Consider the following 26,866-nt stretch of genomic DNA (forward strand, 5'->3'; position numbering starts at 1 on the left):
TCCCTCCCTTCCTTCAAGAATTAACACAAGAGCCTTGGGTACCTCACTCAGGAAGGGCTCATGATGGCAAGAGCTGTTCTCCTAAAGGGTGAATTTCATGACTCACTATCACCTGCTTTCCTCTATGGCTCTGACCCATTTCTTTGTCAAAGGAGTGTTAAAATCCTCACTAAGGGCAAACTTGGGAGGGGCCAGCTTCTCACTGCTTGGATTAAACAAAGATTTAACACCCTCTCTTGCTTAATTCACAAGATCTGGAAGGCTTCCACATGTTTACAGAGCATAAGAGCTCACGTCTGATTTTTTCCTCCCTTTGACAGTGCCTGCTCCAGTGCTTTGCAGAGAAAGGGGTTTGAGAAGCTGCTGGTAAATGACCACTCTGCACCAAAGCAAAGCACGCACCATGCAGCCAGCGTGGACGTGCGTGCTGCTGTTCCTTAATCCCGTTATAAATATAACCACTGATGCAACTGCACGACGTGAAGGGCTGGAAATAAATTTCTCTTTGTAGCTATATAACTGCAATAAACTTTTATAAGCCTGTTGCATGATCTGAACAGACCTGCACAGTTTCTCCAACAAGAGCAGAATTCTTTGCAGGTTTGAACCCTCACCCACAGACCCTGCTTGGAAAAGAGACTGAGGCTCAAAACTGCTAGCTTTTTACAGGAGTTTAGAGCTGGTCTTTTCAAAAGGCTTAGGAAATCTTCAAGTGTATCCCATAGCACCATTTGTTTTTCGATAGGAAACACAGAGCTTGTGTATATGTAAACCATTTCTGGCAGGACATACAAGAAATGGGTAACTGGTTGCCTTGAGAAAGAGAAATCAGGAAGCTGGACTTAGCTTTCACTGTAATCTTTTTAGAATAGCTCAACATTTCTTTTTTTATCATATGTATGCATTAACTCGTCTAATTAAGTTACATCGACACTGCTCTTTAGTCAATAACTAATACCCTGTTTATACCCATCTTCATATCATTTATCTCCCCCAATGTGTTCCCCTGGACAAGCTCAGTAGCTAGAAATAAAACAGAAATGAAGAGAAGAAAGAAGAAATATTGCTATACCATGTGCCAGTAATGGAGGGATACCAAACGAAAATGAACAAGGAAACCAAAGTTCTGGATGCCAAGCCCTGATAGAGCTGTGACAAATGAGAGAAAAAGCCTGAGGATCTTGGCTCTTCATCCTGCACCCCCTGGAGGACATCTCTTCCCTTGCTGACAATTCCCTTTCACTCCCTACTGACTGATTTCTCCTCTTCCTCTGCCCATCCCCCACTCCTTTTGCTTATTTCATTTAAAAATATTGGTTCTCAAAAATCACAAAGGTAACACATTCTCACTACAATCAGTGTGATACAATATGAAGATACCTAACGAAAAATTAAGAACTGTTCACCCCATCCCAAGCTTGTTTTGTATCTGCTCTCCCACAACTTCTTCCACGCACATATCTATGTACAGTTGGATTTTGCTACTTTTTTTTTTTAAGCAAAAAATGAGACTTAAATGAGCATATGAACCATTTAACTTATTTTTCTCACTGATTTATCTATCAGGAAAAAACCACCCAGGTGAATAAATGTAAATCTAACTCATTCATTCTTTCAATAGTTGTATAATATTCTGCAGGGTATACTGTAATTTATTTAACCTTTCCTTACTAAATCTGTCCACCTCTTAAACGGGTTCACTGTTCAAGTTTCTTCCTTGGATCATTTTCTTCTTTATAACTGATAACATGTATGGAGAATTAACTGATATCAGATACGGGGATAAACAAGCAGCATGAATTGAATTCTCAAAATAACCTCATGGGATAAGCAGAACTGTCATCCCCATGTTACGGATTAGGAAACTGAGACTTAGAGGAATTAAAGAGTTTATCCAGTATCACAGAGCTAGTACACTGTGGAGGTAAGTTTCAAATCCAAGTTTGATTCCAAAGCCTTGCTCTTAACTGTAAGTCAATACTGCCTCATTTGCACACTGTTGCCACGCAATCAGCCTGGAGCCTATGGCCACTGTCTTCAACGTTAGCCTGGTATTTACAACTTTGAGATGGGTCAGTTGACTAGGCGTTCCACAGGTACCTCTAACTTGAGGTGTTCAGGTCTTCATCTCCCCCATCCCCACACCTGTGCTCATCCTCTGCCTCATCTTTGCAAAAGGAAACTCTGAAGAGCCTACTCTGAAGTCACATCAACAATCAACTTCCCACCATGCCTGCAACCCCTATAATCAGCATCAACAAAATTCAATTAAAGCCCAAGTCTTATTTAAGAGGAATAACATGAGCTATTAACATCACAACTCAGTTTAGTTAACCAATTACTAGTTATGATGCTGCTGATTTTACTAGAGAAGAAGAATGTAACACATCAAATAGATACTGAATCAAGAATGAAAAATTATATGGATGGCTTATGATTGCTCAGAAATCAGTGATTGCAAAAAGATAACCAGAATGAACAATATCACACTAATCATATTTCCTTCTTTGACAGGTAAACTACATTGGAAGAACCAGATTGCCTCCAAATATCTGAAAGGCTTTCTTTTAGAAGATTTGTGTTTTTTCAGTTTCCTCCTTATAGGTGGTTCAGAACCAGTGAATGGAAGATACTGAGAGATACTGTTTGAGTCAATACAAAGGTGAAATTTCCAAGTCATTGATGCCTAAAAGTGGAGGGAACAAGTTCCTTTTTGTTTGGAGGTGTTTAAATATAGACAAAATGACCACTCAGCAGGCTATTAGGTATTCATGCTTTGAAAAAGAAGGGTATATAACTGTGAATTTCCTTCCAATCCCAAGGCTCAAAAATTGTGTCAATGGGACATGGATCAGGGGAGTATCAAGAATGTAGGACAGAGATGCTATATGTGAAAAAGCAGGTTTGGAGGGATATTCTGGAGGTTGGAGGAGCAGTGCCAAGGGAGGAAAGAGAAATGAAAGGTCATACAGTCAAACAGCCACCTTCCCATTTTGAGCACCATGCACACACTTTGGGAACCGGATCCCTCAGTGATGTCATTCTCCAAGGCGTGGGGCAGTCTGCCTGTCAGTTTCACTCACTTTTCTTTGCAGCTGAACCCAGAAATTCATCAATATCTGGGCATTTTTGCCAAATGGTAACAGGGCGCTTGCACCAAGTTACATTTCCTCTTAGGAAGTTTGCTGATAAGTAAAATTTGACATTTGCAAGACAATGGAAAAAATTCCACTTTCAGGCAGACTATTTATCAAAAGGCAAACAGTAATACCACGTTCCGCTTAGCTATTTCTCCTGCCAGGCTTAAGTACTGGGATCCAGGAGGAGGATTTGGTCTCAACACAACTGGAAAACATACCCTCCAAGACTAACATACATAGCTCAGTGAGCCAAAAGAATGACAATGCCCTCATCTAATCCTCAGCTGTTCTCTCGTGTCAATCCATGGTGTGTTCAACTCCAGCAGGTACTATTCTCCTCAGGGCTGAAATTGTTTCCAGGTAGATTTTGTACTATCAAGTAGTTGCAAAGCACCTTGCTTCACATAATAGAAAACGTTGACAATTGAATAAATGTATGAATGAACCACTGCGATGGACTGAATGGTTGCATACCTCCCAAATTCATATGTTGAAGCCCTGACCACCCCATATTTGGAGATGGGGCCTCTGGGAAGTAATTCAGGTTAGATAAGGTCATGAGGGTGGGTCCCCCATGATGGGATTTGTGCCTTTATAAGAAAGAAGAGACGTTAGAGAGCTTGCTTCTCGTCTCTTCTCCACCAGGCATGTGAAGATACAGCAAGAAAGTGGCTGTCTGCAAACCAGGAAGACAGGCCACACCAGAAACCAAAATGGCCAGCATCTTGCTCTTGGACTTCCCAGATTCTACAAGTATAGACATAAATTTCTGTTGTTTAAGTCATCCAGTCTACGGTGATCATTACGGAAGCCTGAGTAGACTAGGATGATGACTCACAGACAAGGAGTGATCACAGCCTGAAGGTCAAGGCTTGACAGAACTGAACTGGTACAGCAGCAGCAAGGTACCTATTTTTGATATAATCATGTTGAGAAACACGTACTGGGGTATATTCAATATCATATTTGAGATTCCCTTTTGAAAATAATATTTTTAATGATTAAAAAGACAATGTCTGTTCAATGTAGAACATTTGAAAAGCATTAAAAGGAAAACAAAAACCACCTACCTTCCCTCAGATACTCAGACAACCACTGTTGACGTGCTGATGTTTATCATTCTGGAACTATTTTCTCTACAGAGAGTAAAGCTGACAAGGAACGAGGTCTTCTTCTGGGGGGTTTCTTCTGAACCATGACCATCACTGCACTCACAAGGTCACCTTAAAGAACCCCATTCTCTTATACTCACAAGGACGTTACTGAGAAGTGGTTTTGTTTTCAGGATCCTAATATGGATCTTCACATCCTGTACTGTCTATATAGAATCAACACTGGTTGCCTATAGGGGTGATTAGGGATTAACTGAAAGGAGCACAAGGAAACTTTCTGGGATGATGGAAACGTTCTATCTGTTATTTACAGAATTGATTACCTATTGTGTACACTCATCAAAACAAATTGTACACTTAAGATCTATGGGGGTGGTGGTGGAGTGAAGTGGAAAGACCAATACAACCCACTGGGTAACACCAATACTCATCATTAAAACATGTGCTTTGATGCATTTTTCCAAAGATTGTTCAAAAAGTGAACATTACTGAGCATGTACTACATACCAGGCTCTGGGCTAAAGGCCTCACATGCACCACTCAGGTGTGCATTTCTAGGATCTGCATTTTATCAATGAAGAAACTGAGGCTTATAGCGGTTACGTAACTTGCTCAAAATTCCACAGCTGGGAAGTGGCCAGGCAGAACTGGAACCCAGGTCCCTCAAACCCCAGGAAAAAAAGTTATAACAACACGCATGCCTTTTGACTCAGCAGTAATACCTCCAGGAATCTGTTCCAGGAAAAGAATCAAAGACTGATCCAAATAGATGTGTACAAGGATATAATAAATTCACCATTATTAATAAATCAGCTTAAATGTACTATAAATTAAGTAGGTCCATATGGTAGACCACTCTGTATCATGTAATATTAGGTTTAAAAGAGAATGTAAATGGCTTTCATGATAGGGGAAAATGGTCATGACAAATTAAGTGAAAAAAAAATCAGGTTAAAAATGTATATATAGTATGACCTCAATTTTGTTTCTTTTTTTTAAAGTAAATACATTTTAAAACTCTAAGGAAATACATCTGAAGAAAATGATTATCTTTCAGTGGTAGGGTTATAGGTTATTTAATTTTAAATTTTCAACAGTTACTATATGTTACTTTCGTAATTAGAGAAGAATCAGTTTTATTTTAAAAATAAAAAACACAGGGGAAAATCATTGCTCTCACTAACGAATGTATACCCGTACACCCAAGACTGTATATACACATCTTTATGAGAAAAATATCTTTGTACAGCCCCTTAATAATTTTAGGGTATTGATGGTATTCGATAACTTACACGTAACTGTAAAAAGAGTGAAATCACCAGGATTTCTAACATAGTCATATATGTAAAATATACATGATAGGTTTAAGGAACTTACAAAACAATGTCCGGTTTGTAAAAATGATCTTGAAGAAGTTTTTACCTTTCCTTTTAGCAGAAAGGCATAAAAAAATGGAACAGATTACTGCTGAAGTCCTCTGAACATAGCAGACAGACCTGATGTAAATCTGAGAGGAATTAGCATCACCTAAAGCAGAAAAGTACACAACTTAAATTTGCTACAAATTCTATGGATCTAAGTCATCCAGTGTAGAAGGGTCATGGCAGAGACCACCACTGTTTCTCAAACCCAAGTACTGTACAGCTCCTTTTGAAAGAACATGTGAAGAAACACTGATAGACCTGTCTTTTCCTATGAAATATCTTTCACTTGAGAATTACAATCACAAGGAAGAAATTTTATCTTTATAGTGAGTGAAAGAAGTATGTTATCATCAAAATGAAAATCCAAAATTTTAAAATCCATAAGAATTAAAACGATCATTTGAAAAATACTATTATGGATGCTCATTCTTTTCAGTAGGTCAAATTCTCAAAAGCCATTCATTTATTAAAAAAAAAAAAAACACTACCTTGATTTCTCAGCAAATCATGGGTTTGGACCAGTATAATGGTGGTGATAGATACTGGGTTAAAGAGGCATGGTCCCTGCTCTCACGAGGCGGCCCATACGCAGAGAGGCACAGGCCAGGAAGGATGCTGAGGGAAGGGTATTACAGGACACCGCGGGAGCAGAGAGGGTGGGCACCCAACCCCGATAGAGGTGGGGGGCAAGGGGGTCCAGGAGAATTTCCCATTAGAGGTGACAACTAAGCAGAGACTGCAGAGATCAGCAGGCATTCCCTTGGCAGAGAGAGGGAGAAGCGTTCCAGGCAAAGGGAAATGCACGTGCCAAGGCCTGCAGGATGGAGGAACTGGCACCTTCATGGATTCACACCTGAGGTGGGATGACGGAGTTCCACCATAGGCTGCATGACCTTGAACAAGTTACTTCCCAGAGCCTCAAGTGTCCTTAACTGTAAAAGAAGGATGCCACCATTTCCTTGGAGAGATGTCATAAGAAGGCAAAATTAAATAGGTACAACTCCTTCCAGAGGTGTTTGTCCGCGTGAGATTAATGCTCAGCACACGTGGCTATTATTCTGTGTGGTAGAATCAGGGAGAGAGCTTGGATCATCTCCTCCGCTCTGCCCCAGACCTCCCTGCCCAGCCATCCTTGACCTCGCAGAGCACATGCCCCTCCCACAGTGTCCCTGCCCTTCCTTCCACCCGGAATGCTTTTCCCCCCGTTATTCATAGAGAGCCTGTTTCCTGGCATCCTTACGTCTCTGCTCATCTGCCCAAAGAGCCCTTACAAGAGAAGCCTTTCTTAATCCTCTGTGTAAACAGTAAAACCATTCTCCTCAAACTGTATCTTCCCTGACATAGCTTTTTCTCCACAGAGTTTATCACCCCGACATTCAATATACTTACTTTTTGCTTGTCTGACTACCTGTGCTAGAATTTAAGCTCCTGGAGGGTAGGTTGTTTTGTCAGCTTTATTTCCAGAGCTTTGAACAGTGCCTGGCCCATGATGTGTACTCAACACCTAAGTGTGAAAGGAATGAATAAGTAACCCAAGCTAGAGGGCGGGGCCTTCCTTTATCCTTCTTTTAGTCTCTGAGGGTGTGACATAAAGCTTTGCATTAAGTAGGCATTTCATAGGCATTTGTTTAACTGTACAACTGAATCACTTTTTACAAATGGCAGTGTTCATCTGGTACCTAAAGATCAACGATTATATTTTTAGAGCTTAGCAAATGAATCCAAGATTGTGTTTAATTATAATGAAGCAGTAGATTGCTGGATCAATTTGGTGGGGAATACAGCAAGACTGGTGGTCTGATTTCATTAGCCAGTGGAATCAATTAACACATATATCAATTAGTCCCAAATAACCACAGCCTTTGTTCATGCGAAGGTCAAACACTGATGATGTATGCTAGGATCAGTATTCTGATCTAATAAGTACAGAAACAATCAAAGTGTTTCAGGGCTTAAATTTCTTTCTGTCATTAATCTGGATCCTTGGAGAAATTGTACCAGGATATTTACTCCAGTGATGGTCCAAAAATGTTCTTGAATCGCCCCTCAAATGAACAAAAAAATTTGCTTCAATACCAGAAAAAGTAAACTCAAAATGAGTTGGACTGTTTCCCCCATACATTAGAGAGGCAGCTGACATTTAAACAAAAGGCAACAGTATAGTCTTCAAGTTTTACAATCTGTTCCCTATGCTCCAGGGCTTCCTAAGGAAACTATCTTAAGGACTAATGATAAGTACATGGTAACTATATTAACTATACATGATATCAAAATATGGCTAAAATACGAAGAAAATTATTTGGCTTGAAAGGAAAGCATAATCAGATTTAGTTTACTGTAAAAAGATTGGTCTCCTTTCAGCTTTTGGCTCAGAGGAGCCCAGGGTGCAGCTTTCTTCATTCATCCCGAATCCCGGTTCATCTGACACCAGCCGCCTCCACCATGCTGCCTAAGTTCGACCCCAACGAGATCAAGGACGTATACCTGAGGTGCACTGATGGGGAATTTGGTGCCACATCTGCTCTGGTCCCCAAGATCGGCCCCCTGGGTCTGTCTCCAAAGAAGGTTGGTAATGACATCACCAAGGCAACTGGTGATTGGAAGGGTCTGAGGATTACAGTGAAACTGACCATTCAGAACAGACAGGCCCAGATTAAGATGGTACCTTCTGCCTCTGCCTCTGGTCATCAAAGCCCTCAAGGAATCACCAAGAGACAGAAAGAAGCAGAAAAACATCAAACAGAGTGGAAGCATCACTTTTGATGAGATTGTCAACATTGCATGACAGATGTGGCATCCATCTTTAGCTAGAGAACTCTTTGGAACCATTAAAGAGATCCTGGGGACTGCCCACCTGTGGGCTGCAATGTTGACGGCTGCCCCCCTCACAACATCACAGATGACATCAACAGTGGTGTGCCGAAATTCCCAGCTACAAGAACTACAAAGAAAAATAATTTAATAAAGGATTATTTGACGATCCCCACGCCTCCAAAAAAGACTGGTCTTCAGAGGGTTGATTTTTTACAAGCCACAACTCCAATTTCTGTGAAGAATTCTCTATTTTTGAGGACGCATCATGAGCAAAATTTCAGCTCAAGCCTACGCTACAGAGAAAGTGCAAATCAGCTGATAGCATGTATGCAAAGAATAATCTCTATCGATGTGGCATGTTTCAAAGAGCTTTCACGTTTCCATTTCCACCTGACTGGAGCTTCATAAACACCCTACAGGAAAGCTATGTCAATGGTACCCCCATTGGACAGACAGGCAAACAGGCTCAGAGTGTTCAGCGAGCCACCCACATCCTCAGGACCAGCATGAAGCAGGGCTGGGACTAGCACCTAGGTCCTTCTGAAAACCATGCCCAGCATTCTTTCAGTTCAAAGAATATATGCTGCCTCTCAAACTTACTTTAAAATAAGTGATGCTTTTCTATTTTTTGTAGCATTATATTTTAAATGGAATTGTACTCTGGGGACACTTACTCTAAATGATGCAGTATATCAGTATTTTGTTTAACCACAGAGCCAAATTTAGGCAGCTTTCTAATGGGGCCTGATTCCCTAGGGTTCTGTCTTTGGCTCACTGTTCCATTTAAGACACTGTTGTTGGATGATCTCATCCAGTCCTATGATCTGAACTAACAGCTATGTCCTGATGACTTCCAAATATTTAGTTCCTGCCCACCTTCACTGGGCTTCAGACTCAAACCCATCTGCCCATTTAGCATTTCCACTGGAATGTGGCTCAAGTACCTGACATCTTATGTTTCTAGTTCTCATCTTCATCTTCTGCTGAGATCTCTTCCTAGGCCCATGGTCTCTCCTAGCTAACGGTACCGTCCACCATCTATTCAAACTTCTAACTAAACACCTAGGAATGACCCCAGGTTTCTCATTCAGGCCCTGGGTCCACCTAGTCACTAAGCCCTGTCTGTTCTACTTGCTGGTATCTCATAAATGTATGCCCTTCTCCTCAGCCCTACCATCAATATCTTAGTTCAGAGCCTCATTATCTTCTTACCCAGAGCACCGTAACAGCCACAAACTGAACCTTCCCCTGCCGCCCACATGCACATGTCCACACACTCCCCCCACCCCTGCCAAATACATGTAAAATATAAATCCACTCACTCATGTCATGCAACTTGCTGAAAATTCTTCAAAGACTCTCCTTTACCTGCTACATAAAGCCAAATTTCCTGGTATGAAATTTGTACCTGACAGTGCAGGTTTTCTATCACATAGCTATTTTCCTCCTTTTTCCTTAATAAGAGAAACCCAATTTTTAGTTAGAACATAGCCATGTAGTAATTTCCTAGCCTTCACTGAAGCTAGGTACAGCCATATGACCAAGTTCTGGACAATTCCATGGTAAGTATTGTGTGGAAGTTCAGGAAGGATCCCTAAAGAGAGCTGACTCAGCTGGAAGGAGTGCCCTTTGCCTTTCTTACTGCCTGGAACTGGAATACAGAGATGACTTCTGGAGCTGCAGCAACCATCTTAGACCATGAGGTGACCTTGAAGACGGCAGAATAGAAAAGATAGAAATCTGCATCCCTGAGGACTCCATGGAGCTTTAATGGCAGAGCTGGACACCCTACCTCCAGACTCTTTACAGGGAAGAGAAATATATTTCTATTTAGTTTAAGCCACTGTCATTTTATATTTCCTGTGACAGGCAATGGTGCCAAATCCTAAGTGACACAGAATTCAAACTTCTCAAGAATGTTAAGCCTTGCATAACTTCATTTCTGTCAACCCCTCTAGCCTTATCTTCCACCATACTTCAATCTTTAGGCTCTAGTACTACCAAAATTCTAGTAGTTTTCCACTCCACCCACAGATTCACCAGGGACTTTTACACTTCTCAGCTTTTGTTCAAGTCTGTGCCCTACTTACTTAATTTTATTCAGCTTTTCACTTTCCACACTCAGCTCAGGCATCACCTCCTATAGCAAGTTTGCCTAAATCTCCGTCTTAAGCTAAGTGGCCATTCTCTGTGCTCCCATAATGCCCTGGGCATACTCCAGTTTTGGAGCCCACTTGCTATTATTTATGGGCCATCTCTCCCACCCCACAGAAAGAACCTCAGAGGGCAGACAACACATCTACTCATTTTGTATCTATACCTCCTAACACAAGTGGGAGCTCAGTAATTATGTTCTGAGCTCAACTGCATTTTCCTCACTGAAATGGAGTGAACAATATCACATGCTTCCGAATGTCTTGCTTAGCCCTTCAGGTCAGCAGTACGCTGAAGACTGAAACAAAATTTTCTAATGGCGATATTTTTTTCTGGAGGTAAAAAAACAAGCTGCAAGTGAGCCATCCTAAGAAAACATCCATTCTGAGAAGCAATTTATTGTTTGGATGTTTCAGACTTGAATTCTTTCATCTGTAACCGGGAACTCGGCACTAAGTAATCTTGTAGGTCTCATCTGGTTCTGACACTTTATAATTCCATTTTTGAATACAAACACATAGATTTGGACACAAGAAACTCACTGTGAGTGAAATGGCTCCTCCAGGGACTGACAACATGACTAGCCTTACCCAACTTTTAAATAAATTATTTACAAGGAGTGCCTAAAAAATCTCAAAGTCATCAGAGGACACTGAGCACATTAGGATATTGAAATGTCAATTGTGGGAAGATATGCCTCCTAAATTCCAACCACACTGGACTTCTTTTCTAAAAGCCCTTGAGCTTGCCATGCTCCCTCCTGACACTGGGCACTTGCATTTGCTATTCCTTCTGTCTTGAATGCTCTTTCCTTCACTCTTTACTAGTTACCTCAGCTCATGAGTCACTTCCTTAGGAAAATCTTCCACCTTTCCTTGACCAGATTGAATCACCCTATGAGAGGTTCTCATTCATTGCAACGCATTCCTCTTCTTCACAGCACTGGTCACAGTTGTGATTTTCTATTAGTATGATTATGTGATTGACGTCTTTCTCCCTCACTAGACCATACTCTCCACAAGGCAGCACTTTTGTTTTTGCTCATCACTGTATCCATATCCTTGACAGAGAGTCAATGCTCAATAAATTCTTGTCAAAGGTCCCCAAAGGCTGTGCAAGGGAGGAGAATAGGGGCTGATGAGTTTCATTTGGGGGACATGTCAAGCTATTTTAGTAAGCTGGAAATCCTCAGAGCTCCCCATCACACCTTTGCAAAAAGCTCTCAGGAGTTAGGGATTGAAGTCACTTTCTGGTGACGGACGAGCAGGCACTGAATGAGCCCATCATCTGGCGGAACATGCATGACAAGCTAAGAAGAGAGAAGGCAGGAATATGACTAAAAAGTTTGGAGCTCCAGTAATAATCCTGAGTAAGAGCTCACAGCCAAAATCCGAAGTGAAAGTTACTAATGTATTGAAAATCCCACGGCTAGTACATCCTGAAAAAACAAGGACTATATGAAGATAAAAACACGACAATTTGTGGCTGTCTTTGTAGCATGCAGATCAAGAAAGAGTAGACCTACTTCTTGGAGCAGAAAGAATGATGTTATCACATGGCAAAGGGAAAACAGAGCTCCTAAATTTGACTTTCAACTTTATCTAAATAGACCACCTTTCTCACTAGAGTGAGTAGAATAAATACAAATATAGAATCGAATTCCACTGTAGATAGGAGTCCAGAATTCCAGGCTCAAATGAAAGACATCTGGGGACTCCGAAAGTCTGCTGATAAATACTTAGGAGTAAGAAAGGTCCCAGGAAGTGGGAATCAGATAGGTGTTGCCACAATTTTCAAGAGGGGGAAGAGCTAGATATCAGAGAACAATGACTCAAGCACATGATATTCATTCACCATGGACCCAACACACAAGTTGATTTGGAAACAGATGACTTGTGAATTCTTTTTTTTTTTTTTTAAAGTTTTTTTTGATGTGGACCATTTTTAAAGTCTTTATTGAATTTGTTACATATTGCTTCTGTTTTATGTTTTGGTTTTCTGGCTGTGAGGCATTTGGGATCTTTGCTCCCTGACCAGGGGTCAAACCCTCACCGCCTGCGTTCGAAAGCAAAGTCTTAACCACTGGACCACCAGGGAAGTCCTGACTTGTGAATTCTTAAACATGAAAGCAATGCTCACAGAGGTGGCCTCTCTCACCATGGCCTCTCTGAGCAAAATGATACTCAGCTAACTTCAGATCACACAGGTATGTGGAGTCAGCAAGGAACCTGACGGTCCCTTATGGTATCTTTGAGAAACAAGCGTCAGATGATATAGAGGTTGGTGTATTCATGCAGATGCAATGTCTCACAGCTGTGCTCAGAGACTAGCTTGATAGATCTCATCTGGCAGGGAGATCGCTAATATTTCCAAATTCTGAATTTATGGAAAAAAAAGTCAAATTAGGTAGTGATTGTTCTCTAATTTGAGAAGAAATCAAAAGTGATTTCCTTTAAAAGTTAATGTACTGTGTAAGTATATGAGTACAAAACAATATGTCAGGTCTGGCAGTCAGCCTCTGTGGCCAGTTCCACATCTGGACGATGGGATGGCAAATTACCATTGATATCCACGCAGGCCGCATAATGAGAACTGCACAGGGCACAAAGCAGTCAGACGCATGAGTTGAAAAGTGTACGTTGAAATGTGCTGTGTTCAAGTATAACCTGGGAAGGAGGAATCAAAACTTAAACTGGGCTCTTCTATAAATTCTTCCTCACTCAACCTATTTTAGATACATTCCATGCTTTGTCAGAAACAGCAAATCCAACGTGTGCTGGCTGGCTTTGGGAGTTAGGGGTTGACACGTCAAATGATGTCTGAGTTCTCCTCTAACACAGTTTTTGAAACACGATAGAAAACGGTGCCCATAATGCTGGCAGGCAGGTAAATGGGATGCGTGCCTCTTTGTTTTCCCCATTTCTGTAGGGCTTGACTCTGGAAAAAAGTCAGTGCCCATGTAAATTATTCATGAGCACTGTCTGGGATTCCAGTCAGCCAATAAGCCCCAGACAAAGGAATGAATAGTCTTTTTTTCCCTTAGCAAAGCGACTGATTGACTGCTTACTTCGCAGCCCTCTCTTTTCTTGGTCTGTGGGCCACAGCAAGGCTCCAGACCTTCTAACCAAAGGCAAAGGGGCAGACTCTTTTCTTGCTGTAGCTCCCAAGAGCTGGGCTTCTGTTCCTCCATGGAACGCAAGTGAACACATCTGAGAATCAGGGTCAGAACACAAGTGGAAAAGCGCTTGAATGTAACTGGCCTGTCTCCTCTCACACAAGGCACAGTCCGCTGAGAGACAGAAGAAGGGCATAAGGCACTACCTTCTAAAGTCCCATTTGATGATGACTTGCAAATGGTACCATCTTTGTAACTTGCTGCAAAAGAAACACCTCCCCCAGAAAAAAACAAAAACATAAAACAGCCAAACAACAACAGTTCTATTTGGAGAGATCAGAGGCATCATTCAGGCATCATTCATCTTTTTAGCTCTGATAAAGGCCATCCCAGGACATGTATGATAAACAAGGCTGTCCTATGCTCCCACATTTCTCACTGTGCTCTCTGGATCAAATTCACACCCTCTGTGACCCAAATGTGCCCTTTGCTCTCTGTGAATTACAAGGACTTGGTTTTCAAAGGCTTATCCTTAAGACTCTGCTCTCAGGCCAGTACCCTGAATGGAATTAAATTATCCCGTGAAATAAATCCACAGGATAAAAATAGCATTGGAATCTATCCTAATTAAATGTGTTCCCTTCAAAGTCAACCATATCAGTTAGAGCCTGCACATGGAATTCAAGTCAAAGAGTGAATTAAATTCTCAGATTTGAACCGCAATACCAAGAACTGAAATAAAATTTCTCAAGATGTGGGCTGATACTGCTTCACCAGAAACCACATCAGGCTACAATGTCCATCCTCCATATTTCAAGACAAATGAAACAGGGAGATGGAGAGGCAGTCACATCCCACACAGGTCATCTAGTATGTGCCTCGCATCAAGGTAATACAGTGCTTATGAAAAGCCTGAGTATTCAAGAAAACGATTTAGGCCTTACTGCTATTCCCCACTGCTAGTCTGAATGTTTGTGTCCTCCCTCTCCCACATTATGTTGAAATCCTAACCCTCAAAGGGTGATGGTATTAGTAGGTAGGGCCTTTGAGGGGTGCTTAGGTCATGGGGGTGGGGCCCTGATGAATAGGGTTAGTGCCTTATAAAAGGGGTTCCAAAGAGATCCCTGGACCCTTCCACCATGTGATGTCACAGTGAGAAGGTACCAGCTAGGAGCCAGGAAGAGGGCCCTCACAGAACATGACCATGCTGGTTCTTTGATCTTGGGCTTCTAGTCTCCAGAACTATGAGAAATAAATTTCTGTGGTCTATAAGCCACCTAATCTGTGCTATTTTGTTACAGCAGCCTGAATGGACTAAGACACCCACTCTGCCTCATTTTCACAAATCAAAGTCGCCCTATCACCAAAAGGGGAGTAAGAAACTCACTCTTCAATGGGTTTACATGACAATTTACTTTAAGGTTGTACTCTAAGCCTTCAAGTCTCTCTTGAGGAGACAGTATAGCCCAGTGGTTAAAAACATAATTTGAATTCTGGCTTCACTACCAGTTAATAGTCTGGTTATTAACTCATTTGAAGATTAGTAATTCATCTAAGTAACACAAGTAATATTATTGTTATATAACACCATTGTTGGGAGGATTCAGGGAGAAATTCAGGTCAAGTACTGGGCCTGTAACAAGTACTCCGTTTAGCTCTTGTTGCCATTGTTAATCTTTTTAAATTTACAACACAATTCCCTGTCAAGTAGGGAAGTGATTATTCTTAAAAATTAAATGTGGGGAAGGCTCTCCCTGGGCTAAACAGAGCAGAGATGGGTAGCTAAAGCAAGGAGAGGAGAACAAACGTGGAACACACAGCCCAGAGTCCGATACCACCACCAGGAAGGACCTAGAACTCCCTCCACCACCAGAGATCATGTCAGCAACCACCACCAATCATGTGCTGGGCGGAGGGCTGAGACAGGAGAAATGCCCTGCTGGAGCCGCCAGGAGAACATCACGTCCTGGTCGAGAAAGCTCAAAGCACAGGCCATCTAAAGTGACCTGGGGCCGCCTCACGACTTAGGAATGAGCGGAGATTCCTTATGACCTTCAAGGGACTACCCCACTGCTGGTTATCCAGCCTGGCTCCCCATGCTGTACCCCCTCTTCTACTTCACAGCGGGGGCTGTGACAGAAGAGCTGTGTCTACTTGAGGTTTCGTGCTCTGCACTGCGAATTCACTAGAAAACATTTCTGCACAGTGCCTGCTCTACCTTCTTGTTTTTCCACTTCTTTCTGGCACCATCGACCAGTCCTACTGCATTCTTTACTGGTCTCACTTCTCTTTTCCTACTTTTTTCTCCCAGGGTACTTAAGAATATTCAGTTTTTAAAGCTCTCTCACACTTTAATAATGATGTTCATGCGGTCATGAGCTCACGAAAGGAACAGCCTTTAGCAAGCTAATAAACATTCAGGAAATTCTTTACTTCAACATTCATGTGCCTAATATGAGACAGAATTTTTCTCAAGGGAAGGAAACAATTGCTTCTCAAGAGGGGAAGAAAAAAGGAGTATATGTGGCAACTAAGTCATAATGTGATGTAAAGAGCAGGATGACGTTGTCAACAGGGGAAAAAAAGGGAAATGTAAGAATAAAAATTATCTAACACTCACTATTACATTTCCCACCTTCCCCAGCTTTGTGTCTGACTCAAGTTTAATTTGATCTCCCCTGAGCTCTGAGATCTAACAACATCAACCAGATTTCGAGCCCATTTAAAGTATGATATATTACAATCAAAAGATTGTGTGTCATGAAATGGAATCAAACAATATTTGGGAGGGGGCTTCAAGTGATAGGTGTCGTCGAGCTGGAGGACACTGCTCATCAACGGGTCACCTCTTGGCTCCTGGACTGGTGAGCCGCAAGCTCATCGGACTGTGATTCCTAATCACAGCAATTTAGGGCAAGAGGCATCCACGCTCTGCAGTTTAGGCATGGATTCTGAAAATGGAACGAATCACTCTCAAGGTTAAAACAGAAAAAAGAGAGCAGCAACGTTTTCAGCCCTTGGCAGGGTTTGGCCTTAGAAAACTCCAGCTGAACAAGTTCATGAACAGTCTCTTCTGAGACTCTCAAGCCTATTTTACGAATACCACACGGGGGCAAGTTTTAGTTTGCAGGCATTGTTAATCGCTGTGTTACTCATTTATTCTAATGGACACACAAAGCTTTGTGAATTTAATTCCAAAAACATTTCAATTGTTCATCACGAGACATGGAAGAATGGGTTGAACAGGGGAATGAACCAGGGATGAATTATGAGAGGGGCTACCAGCAACCAAAACTCACCTATAGATGATGCCTTTGTCGTGTAGGAACATAAGCGCCGAAATGATTTCTGCAGCATAGAAACGAGCTCGTGCCTCATCAAAACGACGTGACTTCTGAATATGAAACATCAAGTCGCCCCCGTTCACAAACTCCATCACAAAAAACAGACGATCCTGGGTACAAACACAAAAGAGACAAAAGAGGATCCAACGTGGTGTAGCCATTAGCCTAGAATTCAGTCAGCATCACATGACCTTGGGCTCCGGCGTGGGGAGAAGAGGTTGTTAAATGGAGGTACTCAATGGAACATCCTGACAGCGGGTCAGGGCAAAGCAGGAGGGTCTGGTGGATTAAATCCTTGGGATGGTGGGGATGGTGGGGATGGTGGGGATGGTGGGGATGGGGGCTAGGTGGTGTTAGTAACACCTGGATCTCCTTTAAGTAATTCCACACAACCTTGAATTTCTGCATTAAATAAAAAGTAGAGAAGGCTTTGGTTCTAGTTTTAGTTCTGCACTTTAAACACTATGTAACCTTGAATTTAACTTTTTTCGGATGTTCAACATTAGTAAGGTGAGGATGATGATGTTATCTCTACCAGAATCATTGAGTTTTACAAACTGGAAGAGAGAAGCATAAATCAAAAAGTGCATGCCTTTTTGTCTGGAACATGTAGGGTTAATCACAGCAAGTAAGGGACATCTGATAGGTCCTCACACCTGGGCGGAGAATAATCACAGAGAAAGGAAAACATTTTTGACAAGTCAGCCAGACAACAGTCTAATGACAGCCTCAGAGTTGCCTCAATGTTAGAAATTCCATTTGGCCCCTCAGAAGGTTCCTGAATCAGAAAAGGGAACTTAAAGTCAAGTGAGATGCCGTCTCCATCTGGAAGGAACTCTAACCCAGCAGGTGAAATGGGCTCATAAAAGTCACTGTTGCGGTCAATGGACTAAGTACTGTGCAAGTGTTATGAATAAAGTGCTATGGAAAGTAACACTGCTTAATGGAAGAAGTGTACAAGTCTCCATTAAAAAGTGATTCTCCAAGATGGACAGCATAAAACGCTTTGCTTCAGGAACCTCTGAGATCAATGGACTTCCTCATTCCCTCTCATTAGCATTTATGGAGTCCCAAGTTAGCCAGTGCTGAATTAGGTGATGGGGACCCAACAGAGAGTAAAACAGGCACAAAACAGACACAGTCTCTATCCATAGAGAGTCTAGTGTGGGAGATACACATTACTTTAAAAAAGCCACAAAGTCACATAAACAGGCAAATTTAAAAATTCTGGTAAATGCTGTGAAGGAAAAGTGGAGGAAGCAATGATATTGTGTCATCTGCTTGGGGGGTCAGGGGAGGTCTCTCTGAGCAAGTGATGGGGGAGCTGAGACCCTCCGAATGAGTGCAGTCAGGGCCAGTGGTCATCCTTCTGGGGGGTGGGAGGGTGGGAGGTCATTTCGTAAGGAAACTGGTATTTTACCAATTCACAAAGGATGTGTATACGCACACAGAAGCCATCCTCATTTGTGGTTTCAGGTGCTGCCAGCTCTGCTTGGCATTGCCATGCATTCACAGCTGAATGGTGGGCAGAGATTGTGTATGCTGTTGTTCACCTCCTGATCCATCACTGGTTTAATCATGGTTTAATCAGGCCCTTCCCAATCAGAAGACACTACAACTTATGACCTCCTATTCCCAATTTTAAGACAAACCTTAATTAGAAGGAAAAAAATGTCCTCTGGGTCTATGAAACATCTCTTTCTGCTAATGAGAAGCAAGAATTTAAGAGTGAAGATGGAATGGCAAGACTCACGCACACAAAACCAAAAACCAAACATCAATAAAACAACTCTTCAGGTTGACCAATATAAGCAAACAGAATACTAAATATATCAAGCCGTCTGACTAAGCTAATGGCCTTCATTTGAGTGTGACTGACCAGGGGGAGAGGCCGAGTTGGGTGGGACGAGCTTGGATGAGCAATGGGGTTCCCTATTTTCTGTATGGGGAGGGCTCGGGTGGAAGGAGCAGGTTAGCAGTGGGCGGGGCAGAGGGTAAGCATGTGATAGAGATGGGTCTAAGAGCTGCATCCGAGTGAGAAATTGTTATGCCGACGCTGTGTTCATTTGGAGGGGCCTCAGGGGCCTGGATGAATCCCCAGGTGGTAAAGCCGCCTCAAACCATCCCTCAGCAAGAAGGTCCATCTGATACATTTTTGTCATCTGGCCTGTTCACTTTTGCATGGCTGTGACTGGCAGTCACATGAATTCCAATAGCTCGAAATACCTGGTTACTAGAACTGGGTCAGTAGGTAAGTGGCTACTCCCTAGGCTGCTGGAAATCAGCGGGGGTTAGCAAGAACGCCTGAGACAGTAGGCATCAAGATGAGGGCATTCCAAGGGAAATTGCGTCCATTCCTAGTTCTCCCCTAAAATAATTCTCATAATCTCAAGTCTGAAGAGCCAGACCCTGGGCTAAATTCCAGACCTGGGCAAGGACATACTGCCTTCCCTCCTCAGTCATGCTCCTCTGTCTCAGCCCCACCACATGCCCTGGCGGCAGATTCTCAGTTAATGCACGGGTTCCTGGGAGGCGCGCACAGCTGGCATGCACAGCAAGAGGTCATAAGCTTTAGAACTGCGAAAATATGCTTTTTTTTTCACCCAGAGTCTCATTTCTAACTTCCTGTCTGGCACCACCTAGAACAGAGGGTACAGCTCCCAGCCCTCGGGCTACACTCAACTCTTTAATCATGCAGGAAGGGAAAACGAGCCAGGAGATACAAGGACACTTTAATGAAAAGTAATAGTCCATCTTACCAAAGACCTACAATAATGTCACAAGGTAGAAAAACAAAGCATGTTTATCAGCTGGCAAAATGTGTTTGCTGTGAAGAGACCTTCTGTTTACATAGAATTCTGTTCAGTCTATTTTAAAATGTTTGCTGCTGAGGCAGTTCAAATTTGGTAGCAATTTCTCCACGATTTCTTTTGTAGAGGTGGAGATAAATGACAAAAATATCCAGCTTTTAGCAAAGATTCACTCATAGTGGGGGTTAGTGAGAAGCCATCCTCAGCAATAAACTTTCATTAAACATGTCCTCAGGTGGGGCTTCTAGAAAGTGTGCAATAAACAGTAGCGGCTGCTGGTGGTGGCTATAATGGTGAAGATGTTTTCAGTTAGAAAAAAAAAAAAAAGATCATACACATGAATGTGCAGAATTATTTCAGTTATAGCCAAAGATGCAGATATGCACAGAAAAGACAAAAAAATACCTATGTATGACAAGTCAGCTTTCAGTTGTGAGATCTGGTATGTCATTTATCTCTTCTTTATAGTTTTCAGTATCTCTGAAGGTTTCTTTTTAAAAAAAATTTTTTTATTAAAAAAATTTTTTTTGGCCACACGGTGCAGCTTGTAGGATCTTAGTTCTCCGACCAGAGACTGAACCCGGGCCCTCGGCAGTGAAAGCGTGTAGTCCTAACCACTGGACCGCCAGGAAATTCCCTCTGAAGGTTTCTATGATGAGTGTGCATTATTCTTATAATTAGAAACAAAGCAAAGTCACATATGGCTTCCTCCATATTTCCCTAATTTTCATCTGAAAGATGAGAGACTGGAAAAGTGCAATTCTGAGACTGTCTTAGAGCAGGTACTTAGGCAGTGGGAGGTGGGATTAGGAAAGCAGCTACAGAAAGAGGGGTCTTCACATCCCTGGCGGCCCATTATTCAGGGCCCCTAATAACCACCCTCTCCCTTAATAGCCATTCTGATGCCTGATATAACCAGGCCATCAGGCTTGTTGGAAACACATCCAAAATGAGACTCAGCAGGCTCTGGTTTGGGTCCCAGGGCTCCACTGAGAGGAGGGGGTCTGAGTTCTGGTACACAGGCTTCATAGAGTCTACTGAGTCTTTCAAAGACTTTTTTTTTTTTTTTAAATACTACTCTATTTATTTATTTATTTTTGGCTGCGTTGGGTCCTCCTTGCTGCGCGCGGGCCCTCCCTAGTTGCGGTGCATGGGCTCCTCATCGTGGTGGCTTCTCTTGTTGTGGAGCAGGGGTTCTAGTGTGCGGGCTCAGTAGTTGTGGCTCGCGGGCTCTAGAGCGCAGGCTCGGTAGTTGTGGCGCACGGGCCTAGCTGCTCCGCGGCATGTGGGATCTTCCTGGACCAGGGCTCGAACCCGTGACCTAACCACTGCACCACCAGGGGATTCCCCTCAGAGACCTTTTATGCTTGCTTTAAGGGTCTCCACAAGGAGGAATACACGTTTACTGAGCACACACTATGCCAGGCCCTGGGTGGGGACCAAGTATCATAAAATGAACGAGAGCCCAGGCCTGCTCTCAGGAAGCTCTTGTAGCCGGAGCACATCAGCCCTGTGTGCTAAGCACAGTACAGGGGCACAGGGGGCATCATGCAGAAACAGAGCAGGGACACCGGAGCAGACTGGAGGCTGGGGTGGGGTTGGGGGAAAGCTTCGAAGAGGAGCCGATTCACCAGCCTTGAAGGATGAGGAAGCACGAGTCAGGATGGAGTGGGATGGAGGGGGCAGGAATCAAGGTGAATGAACAGCTGAAGTGTCAGGTGTGAGGCAGGGTGTCGTGAGTGCAAAGGGGGATGTTCCCCAGGTGCTGAGGCTGCTTTCATGATCAAGTGCTGGTACAGAAAGCCAAGGCTAGTTAGGAAGCTTCCCTTCACCCTATCCGCAGGTCACCCACAGCTGAGAACAGGGCCTTGGTCCTACGAATACACATGGTCATTCACTATCGGCCTCTGCCATAATTACAGGCCCAGTGTCTGGGCTAAAGCAGGTGGCAGCTATGCTTTTTAAGGGCTAGGCTTGAAAAAGACTGCAGTAGTGTTGGAACCCGCCACAAATAATAAACATCAGCTACAAAAACCAATGACTCCAGCTGAATTTTACTCCTATGGCATGAATGCCATCAAGCTGGAAACCTTTCACATTGAACAAATGCCCTTTACAAAGCAGCGATGAAGCAACGAGGCAGAAGATCACCTCCTGCCTACAACTCCACTATCTGTGCTGCTTAAGACCTAGTCTCACTGATGACTTGACAAACACTAAGTCATGCTGAAGAAACCCAACTGGGAAGCAACCAGAGGAAGCATCTGCTGGGATCCATGCATTTAGGGAGGCTCTCACCGCACGGTGGATTAAGGCTGCCACGAGTCGTTTCTGGGGCAGCGAAGAGTTTCCAAATCCCACCTTGGGCAGTGAGGGCAGACGGCTGTTTCTGTATTTAAGCCTGTGTAGATAGCATTCCAGTTTTTCTAAAATCCAATTTCCTAGATGCTGAGCCTGGACACCTGCACGGCTTTCCCCGAGGCCTCTGGCTCCTCGAGGGGAAATCTTGCCCTGATCTGCACAGTAACAAATCTAAGGTCCCGCAGACTGGCTTAACCTCAGTTCTAAAGCCAAGTGGCCCAGCCCTTTGTCTGTCCCTTGCTCCTCTCTTTTGTTCCTGATTCAACCAACCACAAATGTAAGTCATTAACCTGGGGTGAGGAACACCTGGGGGAATAAAAGCAACTCAGAAATCCCTTTGTCCCACTCAGCTCAGCTCAGCCCAGCCCAGCCCAGCCCAGCCCAGCCCAGCCCAGCCCAGTGTGAGTTACAGGAGGCCAAGGAGCTGGTGCCTGGTTAGTAATAGAATTCCTGTCGTCACGTGCCTGGTCCCATTGACTGGCTGCAGCCTGGGCCAAGTCTGCCCCTGGCTACTGTCAGTTCAGGGATGTTGCTTCCCCAGGCCAAAGGGGATAAAAATATCTTCTGACCTGAAAGTGGCTGACAGTATAAGCAGCGTGCATTCCCTAAAGCCCCTCCTAAGGACTGTTTTTTGGGAGGTAAAACTGATGGGCAATTGCATGAGGAGAAGTTAGAGAGAAAACACCAGTATAGATAGAAGTGCTATGGTACCTGTGGCAAGGTGACGTCACCTAAGGAGGGTGAGTGCAGAGTGACCACGGGCCAGGGATGAGACCCCTTAGGGCCCGTGTGCCAGACACGTTCAGAGGTGTCTGCTCAGCCCATTGAGCCCTTCCTTCCTCAGAGACCTGCCCTGGCACCGTCACATGGGTAAGTGCTGGACATTCTGCACACAGCAAGTTGGACCAAGTTGCTCCCTGCCTCCCGCTCCAGTCCCCTTCCCAGAAAACTGGAACTGAGATAGACAGCTGTTCATGTAGGCTGTGCTGTGTGCAAGAACTGAGGAAACGTGAATTAGGGAGCTGAGGCTGCCGCCTCTGTGGTGTGAACACATGAGATGTCTCGGTATACCAGAGCAGTGAACGCCGGGATGGACAGATGGAGGAGAAGAATGGGGCAAAGATAAGAAAGCGTGAACGGGCCGAGAAGGAAACTACCTGGGTCCCTCACACCCTTCCAGTTTCAGGTCCCCAGAGAGACCTGGCCATTGTGTGCCCTTGGGTTCCATGAGACACCACTGTACCTCTGATTCTTTATTTTCACTTCTCCCTTTTTGCATGACTCTAGTTAAGTGTTTTTCCAGTATTTGCTACCAGGAGAATTGTAACTGAAACATTCACCAATTTTTAAGGGGCAGGAGGTTTCCTGATTTATAAATCTAGGGTAATAACGCCTCTAACTACACTGATCGTGTGAGGATTAAACCAGAAGCCGAGTGCCTGGCACAGCACCAGACCCAAAAAAGGATCTCAACAAATAGACTCTATTGTTATCACTACATCGCACAAAGAGGACCAAAGCTACATCTGGGAGACCTTGTGCCCAGCACTGAAGTCCCTGGTGTAGCTAAGAGGTCAGGAGTCGGGAAGCCCGAGATGCCAAAGCAGCTCCAGCTGTGCTCTATTTATTTTTTCGCTCTCCAAACTCTCATCGGCAAAATGGGGATAATAAGGTGATTGAACTCACAGGTGTTCGAGGATGAAATGACTTAAGCTTAGAATTTCAAACAGTTATGTGGCACATGGTACGTGCGTGATGAATGTTAGCAACTATTAGTGCCAGTATTCTCCTCCTCCTCCTCGCCACCTGTGCTAGGCTGCAGCTGCCGGGGCCGTCTGCTCCTGGGGCTCTGGCCCCTGGCGTGGGGGCTACAGTGAACCAGACAGGGAGCCGCCTGCCGTGGGTGCGGAGATGGTGCCCCACTCACGGGGCACTCGGCCTGGCGCGTACACAGGAGCGAGACGGCAGCCGCAACCACTACAGCAGCGGCTCCCCGACCCCCAGTTCAGGACAGGAGTCTCGAGGGATCAGGGAGTCAGGAGGACCCCAGGGCAGCTGCTGGGTTGCAGGAGCACTTCCTGATACTGTACAGTCATGGCCCTGACCTGATAAAGAGAACTTCTCTTTCTTGGACGTGACTATTTAACAAGGGGTCACGAAACTAGATTTGATAAGCCAAGACACATTAACCAAAGAAGTTTTCTCATTTTTCTAATATTAGATAATAATTCATATTCTCTCTTTTAAGAGCTTTATAATAATCATAATTATTATTGCAAGGCAAATGTGCTCCCCTATGAACTGCAAACACTATGGTAAACGAGACTGTTTATAGTAGCTATTCTCCCCTTCTACAAAGTCGATTTGTTCTTATAAACAGACTGAGAAAGATTTTTCTGTTTAAACCAAGAATCCATGGTCACTGCCATTGACACATGTAAATCTCATTTAAAGATGTATTTACAGGGGCTTCCCTGGTGGCGCGGTGGTTGAGAGTCTGCCTGCTAACGCTGGGGACACGGGTTCGAGCCCTGGTCTGGGAAGATCCCACATGCCGCGGAGCAACTGGGCCCGTGAGCCACAACTACTGAGCCTGTGCGTCTGGAGCCTGTGCTCCGCAACAAGGGAGGCCACGATGGTGAGAGGCCCGCGCACCGCGATGAGGAGTGGCCCCCGCTTGCCGCAGCTAGAGGAAGCCCTCGCGCAGAAACGAAGACCCAACACAGCCAAATAAATAAATAAATAATAATTAAAAAAAAAAAAAAGATGTATTTACAGTGAGGATGCAGGTTACCTTTTGGAAATAAGACAAAGAATAGAAATAACATTTAAAGTTAATGACTAATTTAGTTATTGCTTTAAGGCAATGTTAAGCTGGGAGCCACATCAATACTTACTTACCCAAGTTCTAAGAATTGCTTTGGAATTACTTCTAAATGAGTAACACATCAACCCTGTATCAAAAGCTGTGGAGTGCTATTGACCGGCTGTGGACAAGGAAAAGGAAATCTCCAGTAATAGACAGCATTGTGTTGTATTTCTCATAAGTGCCTCTGTTTTATAATTTTTCTCTGACAAAGTCATCTACAGGGTGAATAGGGAGTTCAAATCAACAGGAAACCGTTACTGACGTCAAAGAGGTGACAGCAGAAAAGCACCCCCATGAGGAAATCTGATTGCACCATGCCTGAACTGGAAACAACTTGAACTTAACCACATTAAGACTGATTACAAAGTCTTCAAGGAAGAAACAAGGAGAGGGAATCGAATGGCTTTTTTTTGGTTGGTTTGTTTTGTTTTTAATTTATCATTTTGCTCAGCCCAGAAGATATGAGAAGTTAATTCAATCACCCAGCAACTCTTCTGTCAAGCCCACAGGCATGGTACATCCTATCTGAGCTCAGAAACTAGTCTTTGGGAAGGTGAAATATGTCTCCAATATAACAAGCCCTTAGGAGCTTGCATTTTAAACCTGGAGGGACACACAGTTCTTTCCAAAGACCAAGTGTTCTCCTGGCAAACTGGATACGTTATGGTCCTCTCTTATAATGAAACTCGACAAGGCTTATTGGCATATGTACCAGATGAGGGAAACGAGGCAATCGAACCTGCAGGTCAACATCCTGTGAAACATCTGGGCCAGGATGTTTTTTTAAAGCATAAATAAGCAGCAAACATATGATCAGGGATATAGCAAAGTTGGAGCACAAGTCCTCCCTTCCTGGTGGAGCCTCCTTTGGCGTCTCTGGTCCACACACATCCTGCCCAGTATCACTGGGCTGGCTGGGCTGGCTTTGTGCACTTGGTCGTGTTTTCTCTGGAGGGCCTGAAACCTTTTAAGGCAGAGCCCATATGCCAAATGATGCATCTTTAGTACCACCACCCCTGGTGCCTGCACTATGGTAAGGTTTAATAAACCCTTGAGGAACTAACATAGCAGGAGACCATTTTTGTTTCCTGATAAAATTTAAACTAGATTAGAAAAGTTGGAACAAACTGCCAAGACTAGTTTTACCCGGCCAGTTTGTGGAAGTCAAGTGCAAAGAAGTGAAGTGCCTCACCCACCGTCAAAACAGTTTGTGAAAGAGTTCAAGAGAGGCAGGTCTGCTTGACGCCATTTCATTTCCCTTTATTTATAATATATCCCAGATCCAGTGGATAGCTTTGAATCCCTTGGTGAATGGACTTCATCCTGGCACTTGATGGCTCCTCCTAAGAAACCACTTCCTCCTGATTCTTTGGTTTTTCTGTTTATAAAAGTAATTACATGTTCTTCGTTCAAATGTAATTACAAAGTAAATACATGGAAAATTGAGAAAATAAAATCACCTGTAATCCTGACACCCAGAGAGAGAAGTCTAAATACAAGGAGAAACAAAACTATTTATGGCTTTTAGCATCCAAAGAACTGCAGATTTTAGAGCACATATTTACAAAGTAATTTTAACTACATTTGATTTCCCCCTTATGTCCTAATTATACTTAACACTTTATAGCATGTTTAAAGAACAGAAAAAGAGAAAACAAAAAAATATACCCTTCCTTTTGCACTTACATTACATAATATTTCCTGATGTACTTAGTCATCAAAA

General features: G+C 43.4%; 1 protein-coding gene and 1 pseudogene across 1 annotated transcript in view; one reads left to right on the forward strand and one right to left on the reverse strand.

Annotated features, from left to right (window-relative positions):
• The window catches only part of PRKCH (protein kinase C eta), a 219,793-nt gene that overhangs the window by 46,095 nt on the left and 146,832 nt on the right, over positions 1–26,866 (reverse strand). Inside the window, exon 10 of the mRNA XM_068544432.1 lies at positions 17,059–17,213. Coding sequence (XP_068400533.1) covers positions 17,059–17,213 — 155 coding nt within the window. The remainder of the gene's footprint in view (positions 1–17,058; positions 17,214–26,866) is intronic.
• Positions 8,104–8,898, forward strand: LOC137762792 (large ribosomal subunit protein uL11-like; annotated as a pseudogene).

Source organism: Eschrichtius robustus, chromosome 1, assembly GCF_028021215.1.
Source record: "Eschrichtius robustus isolate mEscRob2 chromosome 1, mEscRob2.pri, whole genome shotgun sequence".
NCBI lineage: Eukaryota > Metazoa > Chordata > Mammalia > Artiodactyla > Eschrichtiidae > Eschrichtius > Eschrichtius robustus.